At 43.7% G+C, this 12203-nt stretch overlaps 1 protein-coding gene across 5 annotated transcripts in view; it reads left to right on the forward strand.

The window, feature by feature from the left end:
* The first annotated feature begins 586 nt into the window (after nt 1-586).
* Nucleotides 587-12203, forward strand: part of FRAS1 (Fraser extracellular matrix complex subunit 1) — a 420408-nt gene continuing 408791 nt past the window's right edge. For 2 of the 5 annotated variants that reach the window (XM_064584673.1, XM_064584674.1), the window contains exons 1-2: nt 587-1391; nt 9340-9371. In XM_064584673.1, the coding sequence (XP_064440743.1) occupies nt 1316-1391; nt 9340-9371 (108 nt within the window). In that variant the 5' untranslated portion in view covers nt 587-1315. The remainder of the gene's footprint in view (nt 1392-9339; nt 9372-12203) is intronic. The other 3 variants (XM_064584670.1, XM_064584671.1, XM_064584672.1) reach the window with 2 other exon arrangements.

A 12203-nucleotide genomic window follows, 5' to 3' on the forward strand; every position in this document is an offset into this window, starting at 1 on the left:
GGTGAGGGCCCGGTTTGTGGGCTCTCAGCGGTGCCTGAAAGAGCAAGGACCACACCATCAACCCCCTCCCACCTCCCCATCTCCCGCCTCCCTGGTGTGACCACTTTTGATCCCGCCCCAGACAAAGGCAGTATGAACTCCAGCGGAACGAATAAGGGGATCAGGTTGCTCTCCCGGCCTCCCCTCACTGCCCCCTCCTTGATTCTCCCCTTCCCCACGTGACTCTCTGGAATCTTTGCCAAAGCGCCGAGTCTCTGGGTCCATTTTCACACCGAGCAAAGGAGAGAGGAAGGAGGCGAGGGAGGCAGAGGAAGGCGGAGCCTGTGTCCTTTAAACGCTGGAATCCAGAGGGGGCCTTATTTTGTGCGTATCCGAGCTCTCTCGTCCGAGTGGCATTGAGTTCGGGATCCTTTCCAGCCTCTCTAGCTCTCTCCTCCGTGCATTTAAAATTATGGCTCCTCCTGCACTCCCGTAATCACACCTCAACCCTACAGACCAGCTCCGGGTGGACGGGTGAGGAGGTTGCAGTCGGCGTGGAGCAAGCCGCGCCCCCGCAGCCCTCCTCCCCCCGGAGAGGGGCGGAGGCGAGAAAAGTAGCAGCAGCGCCCCCCCGCGTCGCCACCCCCGTTCTTTCCGCGGAAGCTTTCGAACAGTCTGCGGCAGCGAGCGCAGCCCGAGGCGGCGCCGTGCGGCTGCAGCGCCGCCGAGTCCCGGGAGCCGCCCGCAGCGCTGCACAAAGTTTCCTGCGAGCGGCCGCTGGGGGCTGAGGTCCGCCGAGCCGGGTGGCCCAGCCAAGGGGTGGGTGGGTCTTTCTGGTCTCCTGGCGACCCTCTGCCGACGCAGCGCCGACGTAGAGTGTCAAGCGAACTTTAAAAAGCTGCTCCAGAGCAACCTGCGCGGGGATCTCCACGGTCGGGGACCTTGGAGCGGAGGGGTCCAGTCTGAGGGAAATGCTGGGAGGTCCGATCAGCCGGTGACGGGAACTTTCCCGCGAGTCTACCGAGGAGAACTGCGCTCTGCCTCCTCCTTCATTCTCCCAAGCTCAGCCCACATTGGCGACCAGCTTCGCTGGAGAGCTGCGCGCTCCCCGCCCCGGCAGTGAGTGAATTGAATCCCCCGCCCTGCCCGGCGCCTCGGAGCTGCTGAAGAGTGTCGCTCAGGGCCGGTTCAGCGCTGCATTTCCCCGGAGGCAACCGCCCGCCAACCCCCGCTCTCCGTGCGCGCTGGCCCGGGGCGCCGGAGCCGGTGTTTGAGGCGGGAGCTGGTTCTTGGATGCTGAAGGCTGGGCTCTTCCAGTGTGGGTGTCGAAGGGGCAATGGGTGCCTTCAAAGTGTGGCTCGGGGTGGCCCTAGCATTGGCGGGATTTGCAGCATTGCCTCATCATTCCGAAGGTGAGAGAACGGTGCCTTTTTTTTTTCCCTTGGTGTGTGTGTGTGTGTGTGTGTGTGTGTGTGTGTGAGAGAGAGAGAGAGAGAGAGAGAGAGAGAGAGATCGTGATCGTGCTGTTTAAAAAGCCAAGCGGGTTTATGGTATTGTGGATCGGGTGGAAGTTTTTTCGGGGGTTGGTGGGTGGGTGGGAGTGGAGCTGGAGTGGGCTTTTTCTGAGATTCCTATTCCTGATTGTTTTGCATTCCGATCACAAGCTTGTCTCCCGCCTCCCTCTCTGCCCTAAGTGCATTTGGGTGGGTGGGTGGCCAATTGAGGTGGCATCTCTGAGATTGGATTCTCTTTTTTCCCACTTCCCCGCTGCCCCCAACGGAAAGCAACTACGTGAAGCGTAGGCGAGGAGCGGACAATTGCTATTACCTGGGTAAAAATACCTCCGCTCCTATGAAACATAAAATCCGGCACCTTAAAACCCTCGCCACTCTCTCTCCCTCCCCGCCCCAGTAAGTCTCCCTGTAAAGTCCGGTAAAGATTTTATAACTAGACGGTTAGAGCGCGTTCTGGACGTAGACAATTCAAATGCACTGAGAGGAGCCTCTCCAGTACCGAGAGGCACGAGCCTGCCTGCTTCCTTAGGAAAAAAAAAAAGTGATTAATAAGAGTTTAGCTTCATTCTCTTAGTTCGCCCTCATTCCCGGTTTTCCTCCAGGGCTCCAACCTGTGTGTAAAACCCCGAGCTGAGGGAGTGAAAGGAGACGGTGGGAATTGTCGCCATGATAGCAAAAGCAGCCTGGGTTCAGACAAATAAATGAATCAATAACTAAATTAAGAGTTTGGGGGTCGAGGGATGGCTGGCCCCGGGATGCAAGGCGCTGTGAGCTCCCACCTGCTCCGAGAAATCGGCGAAGTCCTTTAGCTAGTGCTTAGAGAGGGGGAAGGGAGCCGGCGGGCAGGGAAGAAGAAGGCTCAATCCACCGTGCTGGGCTCTCGGCTTCCCCTCCCGACTCCATTCATTATTCATCCAGCTGAGGGAAGAAGAGTTCACCTGCTCCGCCGCAAATCAGAGCCGCAGCTGCGGCAGGCGCGGGGCGGGGCGCCTTCGCCCTGCTGCGGGCTTGGGGCGGCTTGAAGGTGCAGAGCCCGGGCGCGGGGGCTGGGGGCGGCGGGAGGCCAGGCAGAGGACAGAGCTCTGCCTTGGATCGACCTCCAGCCATCAGAGCAGCTGCCGTTTCCTTGCTAGTTTCCCTGGAGAAAGTGGCGTGGCCTTGGGAGTCCGCGCACAGTACTGGGGACTTTACCGTGGGTAAAGGTACCGCCTGCCCGCACCCTCCCGGGAAGTATGTTAAGCACTTTCCATAGGAAAAGCACGTCTGGGGCCTGTGCAGCTGTCTCCAAATGGGTCATAACCTGTAGAAATAGGTCTGTATTGTATGTGCGCGTGTGTGTGCACACTTAAAAAAAATAAAACTTACAGGGCTTAATTATAATGATAAATCAGATGGGAGAGTTAACCCAGGCCACCTAAATCTGAATTTGAGACTTAGAAACATTATGTTTTCACTTGGTGGTGGCAATTTCTTATTTAGAATCATCCCAGCAACGCGGAAAACGTGCTCTCTCTCCCGGATAGCTCACCAGGGGGCAGTTGGAATGATGCAGTTTTTCAGAACCAAATCTCTTGAAATTACAAAAGCCATTATTATTAAGAGCCTGCAGGGTTCGCTCTTTGGAAGACTGGTTGGTACAATGGGCAAAGTTTAAGAACGTCCAAAGTCTTTTGGTAGGGGAGGAGGAGGGCAGGACGTCAGGGGCGCTATTCCTCCAAAGATTCTTTAGGAACTTTGCTTCTTACAGTTTCACCCCACCTTCAGGACATTCTAGAATCATTTCACAAGTTGGATTGATAGATGTCTGAGAGTCTCCATCCAACTCAGAATGGTCCTTATCTAAGAATGAATGAATGAATGTGGACATTTATTGAGCACATGTTATTTGGCTTCTGCTATGCCAAGCACTTTACATACATTATCTCATTTAATTAAGTTAATTAAGTGACATCAGGCCCACAGCCAAAAAAATCAGCTGTCATCTGATGAGACCTTTGATTTGGTTCTGTTGGGGTTTTCTTTTTCCCTTAAAAATAAGGGCATTGAAGTTGGAAAGCTTAAAAGGATCTTACAGATTTCCTCAAGTTTTTATTATTAGTCTTGGCAATGATTTTTAAAAATGGAAGAGAAGTATTTACATGTGTGCTTCTCATGGTGTGACATATAGTTTGATACTTTTGCTGACCAAGCCATGGCAGAATTTTTTCTTCTTAGTGCCAAATCTTACAATACACCAATAGTGCCAAATCTTACAATACAATACAAAGGAGAACACCACATGGCAAAGTTGGAGTTGTGTGCCAAATCTTACAATAGTTCAAAAACAGAATTTTTTCTTCTTAGTGCTCAGAGAGCATCTCATACATGGTTCTAGAACACCAGTTAATAATTCTAAAGTTACATGGTTAAAGGTGCAGTTTCAGTCTTCCTCATGTAGCTGTGTGCTCACTGAGGGCTTAGGATGGCTCCTAATTATTCTTACATTTCCACATCACCTCCTAGTACATACTAGGTGCTAAAAAAATATTGGTCAGATGAATGAGTATTGCCTAATCACAGTCTTTTGAATTAAGCTTACACTGGCCTCTATTATAAACTGCTGTATGACCTTGAATGAACCGTTCTTTGGCCTGTGGTTCTGTCATTTACCAAATGCAGAAGTCGGCTGGCTAGGTGATAGCTGTAAGATGCTTTTGCTAATCGTCCAGCATAGGGAAAAAGATCAACATTTGCTGCCTTATTTGTGGTCAGTTGCAACTTTCTGGTTCTGAATTTTACATTAGTTATTAAAAGAAAAATGAATTTTTACAAGCAAATCATTGGCAGTGTTATTTTATACTGTCTTATATTGCTAAGCTGACAAACCACTATGATTTGAGAACTTAAATCAAGAAGTCACAGAGAAACTTCTAGCAAACATGACTGCTTTCTGAATCAGACCAGCTTTGCCATGACATTTTCTGGAGAAGCACATTTTGAATTGTGTTCACCCGTGGATATCCTGTGAAGTCACACTAGATAGAACATGGTGGCTTGGAGATAGGAAAAGATTATCGAACTGGAGGTAGAGAGAATTGAGTTCTAGTCTGTGTCCTATAACTCTCCATGTGGCTTAGTCAATCCCACAATCTTCCAGACTTTTCCTATAAATGAATGCCATTAACAGAATACGTTGGAACAGATCATTTGATAAACGATGTGTTTTACTTATGGGTAGATCAGCATATTTGGTTCTACTCTTGGCTGGAGAGTTCCTTCTGTGTAAGATCTAATCTTTAAAAACCAAAGTGAATAAAGAAAAGACATTGGCTGGGGAAAATAGCCTATCTCTTCATTCTTTCATTCCACAAATCTTTATTGAGAGCTTATGTGTATGGTTATGTCTGGTAGGGGGAATACAAATATTAAAAAAGCATACTACGTGTCCTGAAGAAGTTTGCATCCCCAGTAATTGTTAATATCAGTAAAGTAGAAGTAGGGATATGTGAACATTGGTCCTTGGTGGGTTTCCCAATATTGAATAATTGCACTTTTGGCTTTTGTAACTACCTGCTAGTGAAAGTAAAGAGGTGTATTGTCACAGGCTATTTCCATTTCTCTTCTCCTCTAGGGATTAGATCCTACATGTACATTTTTCCGTGAGGCCAGAGCCATCTGCATTCACTGTTATGGACTCGAGTGGTAATATCCCTCAATTTCACTCAGACACAAGTAGTCATAAATAACCTCCACCACATGGCTCAGGAGAAGGGAGGAGAACACCACATGGCAAAGTTGGAGTTGTGTGCCAAATCTTACAATAGTTCAAAAACAGTTGGCCCATTTTCATTTTAACTACTCTATTAATTGATCTGAATCCTGGTTTACAATAATCAGGACTTGAGCTGTCCTGTCAGTCCAGAAAACAATTCTATTTTAACTATTCCATGGTGTACAAGCCGTATGCTGAATTATAACACAACATAAACCTTGAACATTTAAATGCTAACTTGTGGCTGCTTGTTCCTAATGAGTCATATTTTTGTGATACCATGCTCTCCAAATCTCTTCATATCTTACGGCCATATATACCACTCTGTCTTTGAACTAATGGGCCTGATGTTTTCTGGCTCTAGGATTTAACTTCTCTAATTTACTCAGTTTACCAGGTATAGTTTCTGTAGTGAATAATTTCTGGATGTGAGTACTGGTGCAAATTAGATTTCAAATTTTCTCTGAAAACTTTAGATTTTATGCAAGTATCTCATAAAAGAGCATACGATAATGTGAAAAAGGGCTTAAAAATAGACATTTACTTATTTACATGAACTTGAAGTAACATTTTACCTATGTAACCTGCAAGACTGGAGTCAGCCACATGCAAGAAGATCTGAGGATCTGGGCATCCTTCTCGGCACTGTGTGTGATCACTTCACCCGGCAAAACTTTCTGCGCTTTTCTCATAGAGTGTTGGAATTTAAATTACCCAGTATCTCAGTTGTATTCTATGCCTTAAAACTGGCAAAGTTCGTGGCCAGAGAATCCTAGCTTGTGTTGTCTCTTATTTTTCCTGTTTTCTCTTGAAGAAGCCCTGTTTCTTTTTCCAGATCCTCACCATCTGTCAGAATTCACCTTGAGCTGGAGTTTCCTTTAAAGCGCAAATAAAGGTGTAAATCTAAAGCTCTGATAGAGCTGTACTGCTTTAGAAAAAAAGGCAATGAGTGGAGAGAGTAACTCTCTCTCCATGTTTTCCATGTTACATGAGCCGATCAGTTGGTGAAAAGGCCTCTGCTCCAGGGCAGAACCAGAAGCCGCACCCAGCACCCCTGCCAACAGGCCTCCTAACTTCATCTGCCAGTGGGTGTGAGAAGTGGGCTAGTGTGGGAGAAATATGCTTGCTTTGGAGGACTGCATCTGGCACTGGGTGGTGATAAATGTTTGATAGGACCGGGCATCACACTGGGATGCCGTATTTTCTTGAGGGAGTAGAAATGAGCTTTTGGAAGCTGTGTTAGTGGAGATGCAGCTACCTTCCGAGTAGAGCTGTTCCGTGTTAGGAAAGCCCTCCAAGGGCAAAGCTTATTTCTTTTGGAATTGTACATCAGAGAGCGACCCAAATTGAGTTATTTCCTTTTCCTAATGATGGAATTTATCAGCAGTTACATACCGTTTTTTTTTTTTTTTTAAGATTTTATTTATTTATTTGAGACAGAGAGAATGAGAGAGAGCATGAGAGGGAGGAGGGTCAGAGGGAGAAGCAGACTCCCTGCCGAGCAGGGAGCCCGATGCGGGACTCGATCCCGGGACTCCAGGATCATGATCTGAGCCGAAGGCAGTTGCTTAACCAACTGAGCCACCCAGGCGCCCCTACATACCGTTTTGACTCGAGTCTCTAGGAGATGCTTGGCTTAACCAAGTGTGCATGTGGTGCCACACTCAAAGCTGCTTCATTTTTTTATGTTACGGTGGGCTTATAACATCTGTCTAACTTTCCAGGCATGGGTTTTGATGTGGGTAGTTGGATATTTCTTTTTTTTTAAATTAATTTTTATTTTATTTTTTTTATTATGTTATGTTAATCACCATACATTACATCATTAGTTTTTGATGTAGTGTTCCATGATTCATTGTTTGTGTATAACACCCAGTGCTCCATTCAGCACGTGCCCTCTTTAATACCCATCACCAGGCTAACTGTAGTTGGATATTTCTTAAGTGACTTCATTCCTTTTGGAGCTTTGAAAAGGTAATTGGCTTTTGGAAGACAGTGCTAGGGAGGAGGGCAGTAAAACGATTTGAGGATGGTCTTATTCTAAAGGTTACATTTTGTTTGTTTATTCTAAAGTTTCAGTTTTGTTAAATTGTACCTCAGTGATGCTCTTTATGTTTATTTTTTAAACATCAGGAGTAATTAAATATGTCCATTTAAGTAATTTAGAAATCTAATTTTGTTGATATATATTTATTTGATCTTTATATGTATATACATATATATCATATATGATTATTATATATACTTATATATACATACATATCTCTCATATGACATGCCATAGACTGAAATACTAAGTCTTTATTTCTCGAAGAGACATAAGTGAGTTAAGAAGAATTTTCTGCCAAGGTTTTATCTCAAGTTATTCTTGTTTGAATGTCAAGGGCGCAAAAGTCATTCCAATAAATTTGCTCATAGAGATCTTTGATTCAGACCCCAAGTGTAAATAGCCATCTCATTTCTTTGAAGATTGTTTTTGATTCCATTTTTGGTGGATAAGGCAGACCGGTCCTTTCCTGAGAAGTTAATATTTTTGAGATTTCACGAGTGATCTGTTGGAGGCCAAGCACTGTAGTAAAATGTGTCCTTCCCTCTTTGGACACCAAGTGCGGCCTGTTGTCAAGATGTGCTTCTGTGGTGGCCTGTGTATGTTATTCTAATCTGTTTTATAGGTTCAGTTTCTGAGAGAGTAGCTGTTAGCACACTACCCACATGTTTCTAGGTTAAAAAAACACCTGTTGTGCTGTTCAAAGATTGGTTGAGAATGTGTTTGTTTTTTGAAATTGGGATTGCAGTTGTACATTGTTTTCAAATATAACACTTGGAAAGATTTATTTTATGATATGCTAGTTATTCAGAAAATATAGGCTGTCCCATTCACATTTAACCTTTTCCATTTCAAAGCAAATCATCTGTTGTTTTTTATTTGATGCTTAATGAATGGAAAATATAAAGATGTATCAATTCATAACCAGCCTATTAGAAAGCAAAATTGAGTGAAAAGAGGGTGAAAAGAGTATTGGAGTTTAAGAGCTCCACAGAAGAGTTCTTTCCAAGTAACTACAGTCTGCACTTCTCCCTATAAAATGTAATATCCCTAAAGAGGAACATACTGTGTGAAAGGCAAGAAATAGATAATCATCCAGATACCTAAGTGGATGCCTACTATGTGAAGAGTTAGGGAAGCCAAAGAAGGAGAAGCAGTCCCTCTCCCAGGAGTATGTATAGACACTGTAATGGGGTAGATGCAAGAGTTCCACATGCTTAGCAAGGGTGCTGCAAGGAAGTGCACAAGAATGAATTCACCAATGGGTGATGCAGGTACAGAGTGCTATGAAGGCAAAGGGGAAAGGGCATAATCCCATGGGCTAGAAAATTTCATGAAGGACATGGGATCAAATTTAAGGAACTTGAATAGATCCAGTGTGTCTTCTGCAGAAAACAAAAATGAGCAAAGGCATGGAGATATGGAAGTACTATCACCAGATCCTAAGTTGGCCTCTTGGGTCGGACTGGAGAATTTGTGTAAACAAAGAGTGGCAGAGAAGCCTGGATAAGTAAACTGGGACTAGATGAGGGAGGCTCTGCTGATTTATCGTACAGAAAAATACACACTGTATACATAGCATGCCATTATAAATACATTTATTTTAAAATTCAAATAATAAGTTTGTTTTTTTTTTTAAAGATTTTATTTATTTATTTGACAGTGAGAATGAGAGAGCATGAGAGGGGGAGGGTCAGAGGGAGAAGCAGACTCCCTGCCGAGCAGGGAGCCCGATGCAGGACTCGATCCAGGGACTCCAGGATCATGACCTGAGCCGAAGGCAGTCGCTTAACCAACTGAGCCACCCAGGCGCCCCTCAAATAATAAGTTTTAATGATGCTTTCCCTTGTGCGTGTCCAAGAACCATTTGTTGTGTTGTATGGGGTTATTTCCCCAGGGGCAGGATGCTCAAGCTTTTCAGATTTTGGAAAAAGCACAATTTGCTAGCTATGATGCATGTAGATGGAGTTTTAGCCAAAATCTGTTGGAGCAGTTACTGTTGGTCTATTTTGCATTCCTTTTAATTCTTGTTTTGTTTTTCCCTACAGGTGCTTGTGTCTATCAGGGTTCCTTGTTGGCGGTAGGTCATCCTTCATATATTTGGTTTATTTCTTTCGAATGTAAAATGCTTGATTGAGGCTGCTGAGTGAGTGAGGTGACCCTATCATTATAAAAATGTTTATTTTCCTTCACAGTTTGTGAGGATTATCCCTCATCTTGGCACAATCATGCTCAATTACTTAATACCTTTTCCAGAGTGAATTAGTTCCATTCGAATACTCAGGTATTGGAAAAGAAGTTCAAACACCCAACACAATTTGCATTCCATGGCTGTCCTTTGCGTTCTTTCAATCAGAAAGAAAATTAGATCCCATTCTCCTGTCAGATATGAACTAGGGCACACTTTGTTTATCTTCTCGTTGCATTTTCTTCTTCCTTTGAACCTCCCCCCCCCAAAAAAAGTACAATTATTAAATTGAGTATAATATGGAGGATTCCTGACTGTTGCTTTGAATTATGACTTTAAGTTTTGGTAAATAACAAGCAAATTAACATTTTATCTCTGAACTTTTGCCATGTAGGGTAGAGTTGATTTTGAATTTAATGTCATCATGACTTGGGGGAAAAGCTGATGCAAGTCTCAGGCATTTCTTTTCATTAATAATGTACTATGGTGCATAACAGTGTGTTAAAGCCTGATTGAAAAGACTGTCTACACTCCATCAATCCTAATAAATGGTGTGACAAGTCATTCTTCACCACTTTTTTATTTTGGTTTAATAAATGCTATAATAAAAACAGGACTGAAATGGTTGGTGAGGGTTTGCTCATTTACATCACAACCTGCTATTGACATGTGCGATATTAATAAGTCATCTTGGATTATCCTCATGGTGTTGAAATAGTTGAGAAATATCTGAAATATCCAACAGTCTAGATAATTGTAGATGTTCATAGTAATATTCTTGATTCTGAACTTTATGTAATATAGGTATTGCTCTGGAGTTTTATGTTTTTTTTTCCCTTCATATTTTTCCATTAAAGAATCAGGAGAAGGCTATTTTCCTTTTCTTTCTCATTCCATGCCCTTCAAAGCGTACTTTTCCTTGTGTTTCTTCTTTAATACATTTTTGGAATCATTTAAAAATCAAAGTGGTATAAAATATGTCACTAGTTTTGGGGAACTGTAGTATATATTATAGATAAGTCGGTTATCCATGTGAATACAAGGAGAATTGCTTACTGTATACAGTGCTTCATAATCTGTAAATATATTTTCATAGCTGTTGATCTATCCGTTACAATAGACAAGTGAAATGAGCAGACCGCATCTTATTTTATACTCTCCCCCCTTTTAATGAAGAACCAAGGATGAGAGAGGTTTTAAGAGATTTGCTAAAGGTAAATTGACCATTAAGGGATTGACCAGAACAAGCCAACCTGTCTTTCCATTGTTCTCCCTGTATCTGGAGGAAAGTGGCTAGTCTGTCTTCTATATTTGGTGTTGCTCTGTGTTATTGTGCATTTGAATATGAAAGCATCAAGTACTTGGAGAGGGCAGTGCCATCCAATTCAAGGAGAGACTGTCTGGTCAGTTTGCACTTAACAGGTGCCCTTGCTCTCCTCGGTTCCATGCCTTGGCTCCTTCCAGGACTATGGCGGCTCAGGGCTTGTAGGCTGCGCGGTAGCGCCCCAGCGCACCCCTCCTCCCCACCAGTTGACTTCTTTGCTTACCAAGACTCAGCCATGTGTGTTCCTAAACCTCCTCAAGCCGGATGTACTTATTATTGTAATTATGCAATTCAGTTAGAAAGAAAATGCATTTATTACAATAATAAAGGTTATTATTAAGCAAGTGTTTGTTGAGTAAAAACTGTGGTCAACTGTGGGATTCTAGGCACCAGGAATGCATCAGTGAACAAACAGACAAAATCCTTGCCCTCATGAAGCTTGAATTCCAATGAGTAAAATATATAGAATGTCAGGTAAGTGCTATGGAAGAAAACAATAGGGGAGTGGGGAGATAGAAAGTACCGAATAGAGAATGAGGGTGGCTCCTGCAAATAGGGTGATAGGGACGGCCTCCCTGAGAAGGTGACATTTGAGCAAAGACCTGAAAGTGGCCATTCTAAGAGCTAGTGTCCCTGGATGTCCAGGGAAATAAATTCCAGGGAAGGGGAAGAGCAGTGGTAAAGTCTGAAGCAGGAGCTTGCTTAGCCATTTGAAGAAGTGTACAGCGGTCCGAGTGGCTGCAGTGCACGACCCAGGGGCAGGATGAGGTCAGAGAGGCAGGCAGGAGCCTTGGATGGACTTGAGCTTGTCCCCTCGGTCAGGTGTACCGCTACTGGAGGAGCTACCGCAGAGGAATGACAGAGCCTGACTTATAGTTTAATTAAACTGCCGAAATGTGAATGTGAAAAGAAATAACGTTCTTGTTTCTAAGGAAACTATGGTGAATACTTTAAAAAGACTCCATAGAGGTGAGTCACTAAAAATTTGCTGTCAAATTAAGTGTAAGAGGAACAACTATAAAAGACTGGGGAAAAACACAGAACTCTGGAGAGATTCTGCATTTGGATTTATTTGCAACCGCTTTAAGTTTTTTTCCATTTTAAGGAACTTCAAACTGGAAATCGTAGATGATGCACTGTGGACATAGTTAATTGTCTGCATAATTAATTGCTGTTCTCTCTCCACCTGATCTGGTCTTGGAGAAAGGCACTGAATGAAATTGAATGAATGTACGTTTTTGTATTTTGAATTAAGATAGAGAGTTTAAGAACATTTAGACTATTCTGGGATTTTCTGCTTGAACAACCGTTTAGGTGAGAGGGTTTCTATGGTAAGAGGCTTCATGGGCAGGGGGGTTGGCTCTGAGGTTGGTATTGGGATGTCCCTGTTCTAAACCCTG

This window comes from Mirounga angustirostris, unplaced genomic scaffold, assembly GCF_029215605.1.
Source record: "Mirounga angustirostris isolate CCGP_5_RB_7025 unplaced genomic scaffold, mMirAng1.0.hap1 SCAF_2, whole genome shotgun sequence".
NCBI classification, from domain to species: Eukaryota; Metazoa; Chordata; class Mammalia; order Carnivora; family Phocidae; genus Mirounga; species Mirounga angustirostris.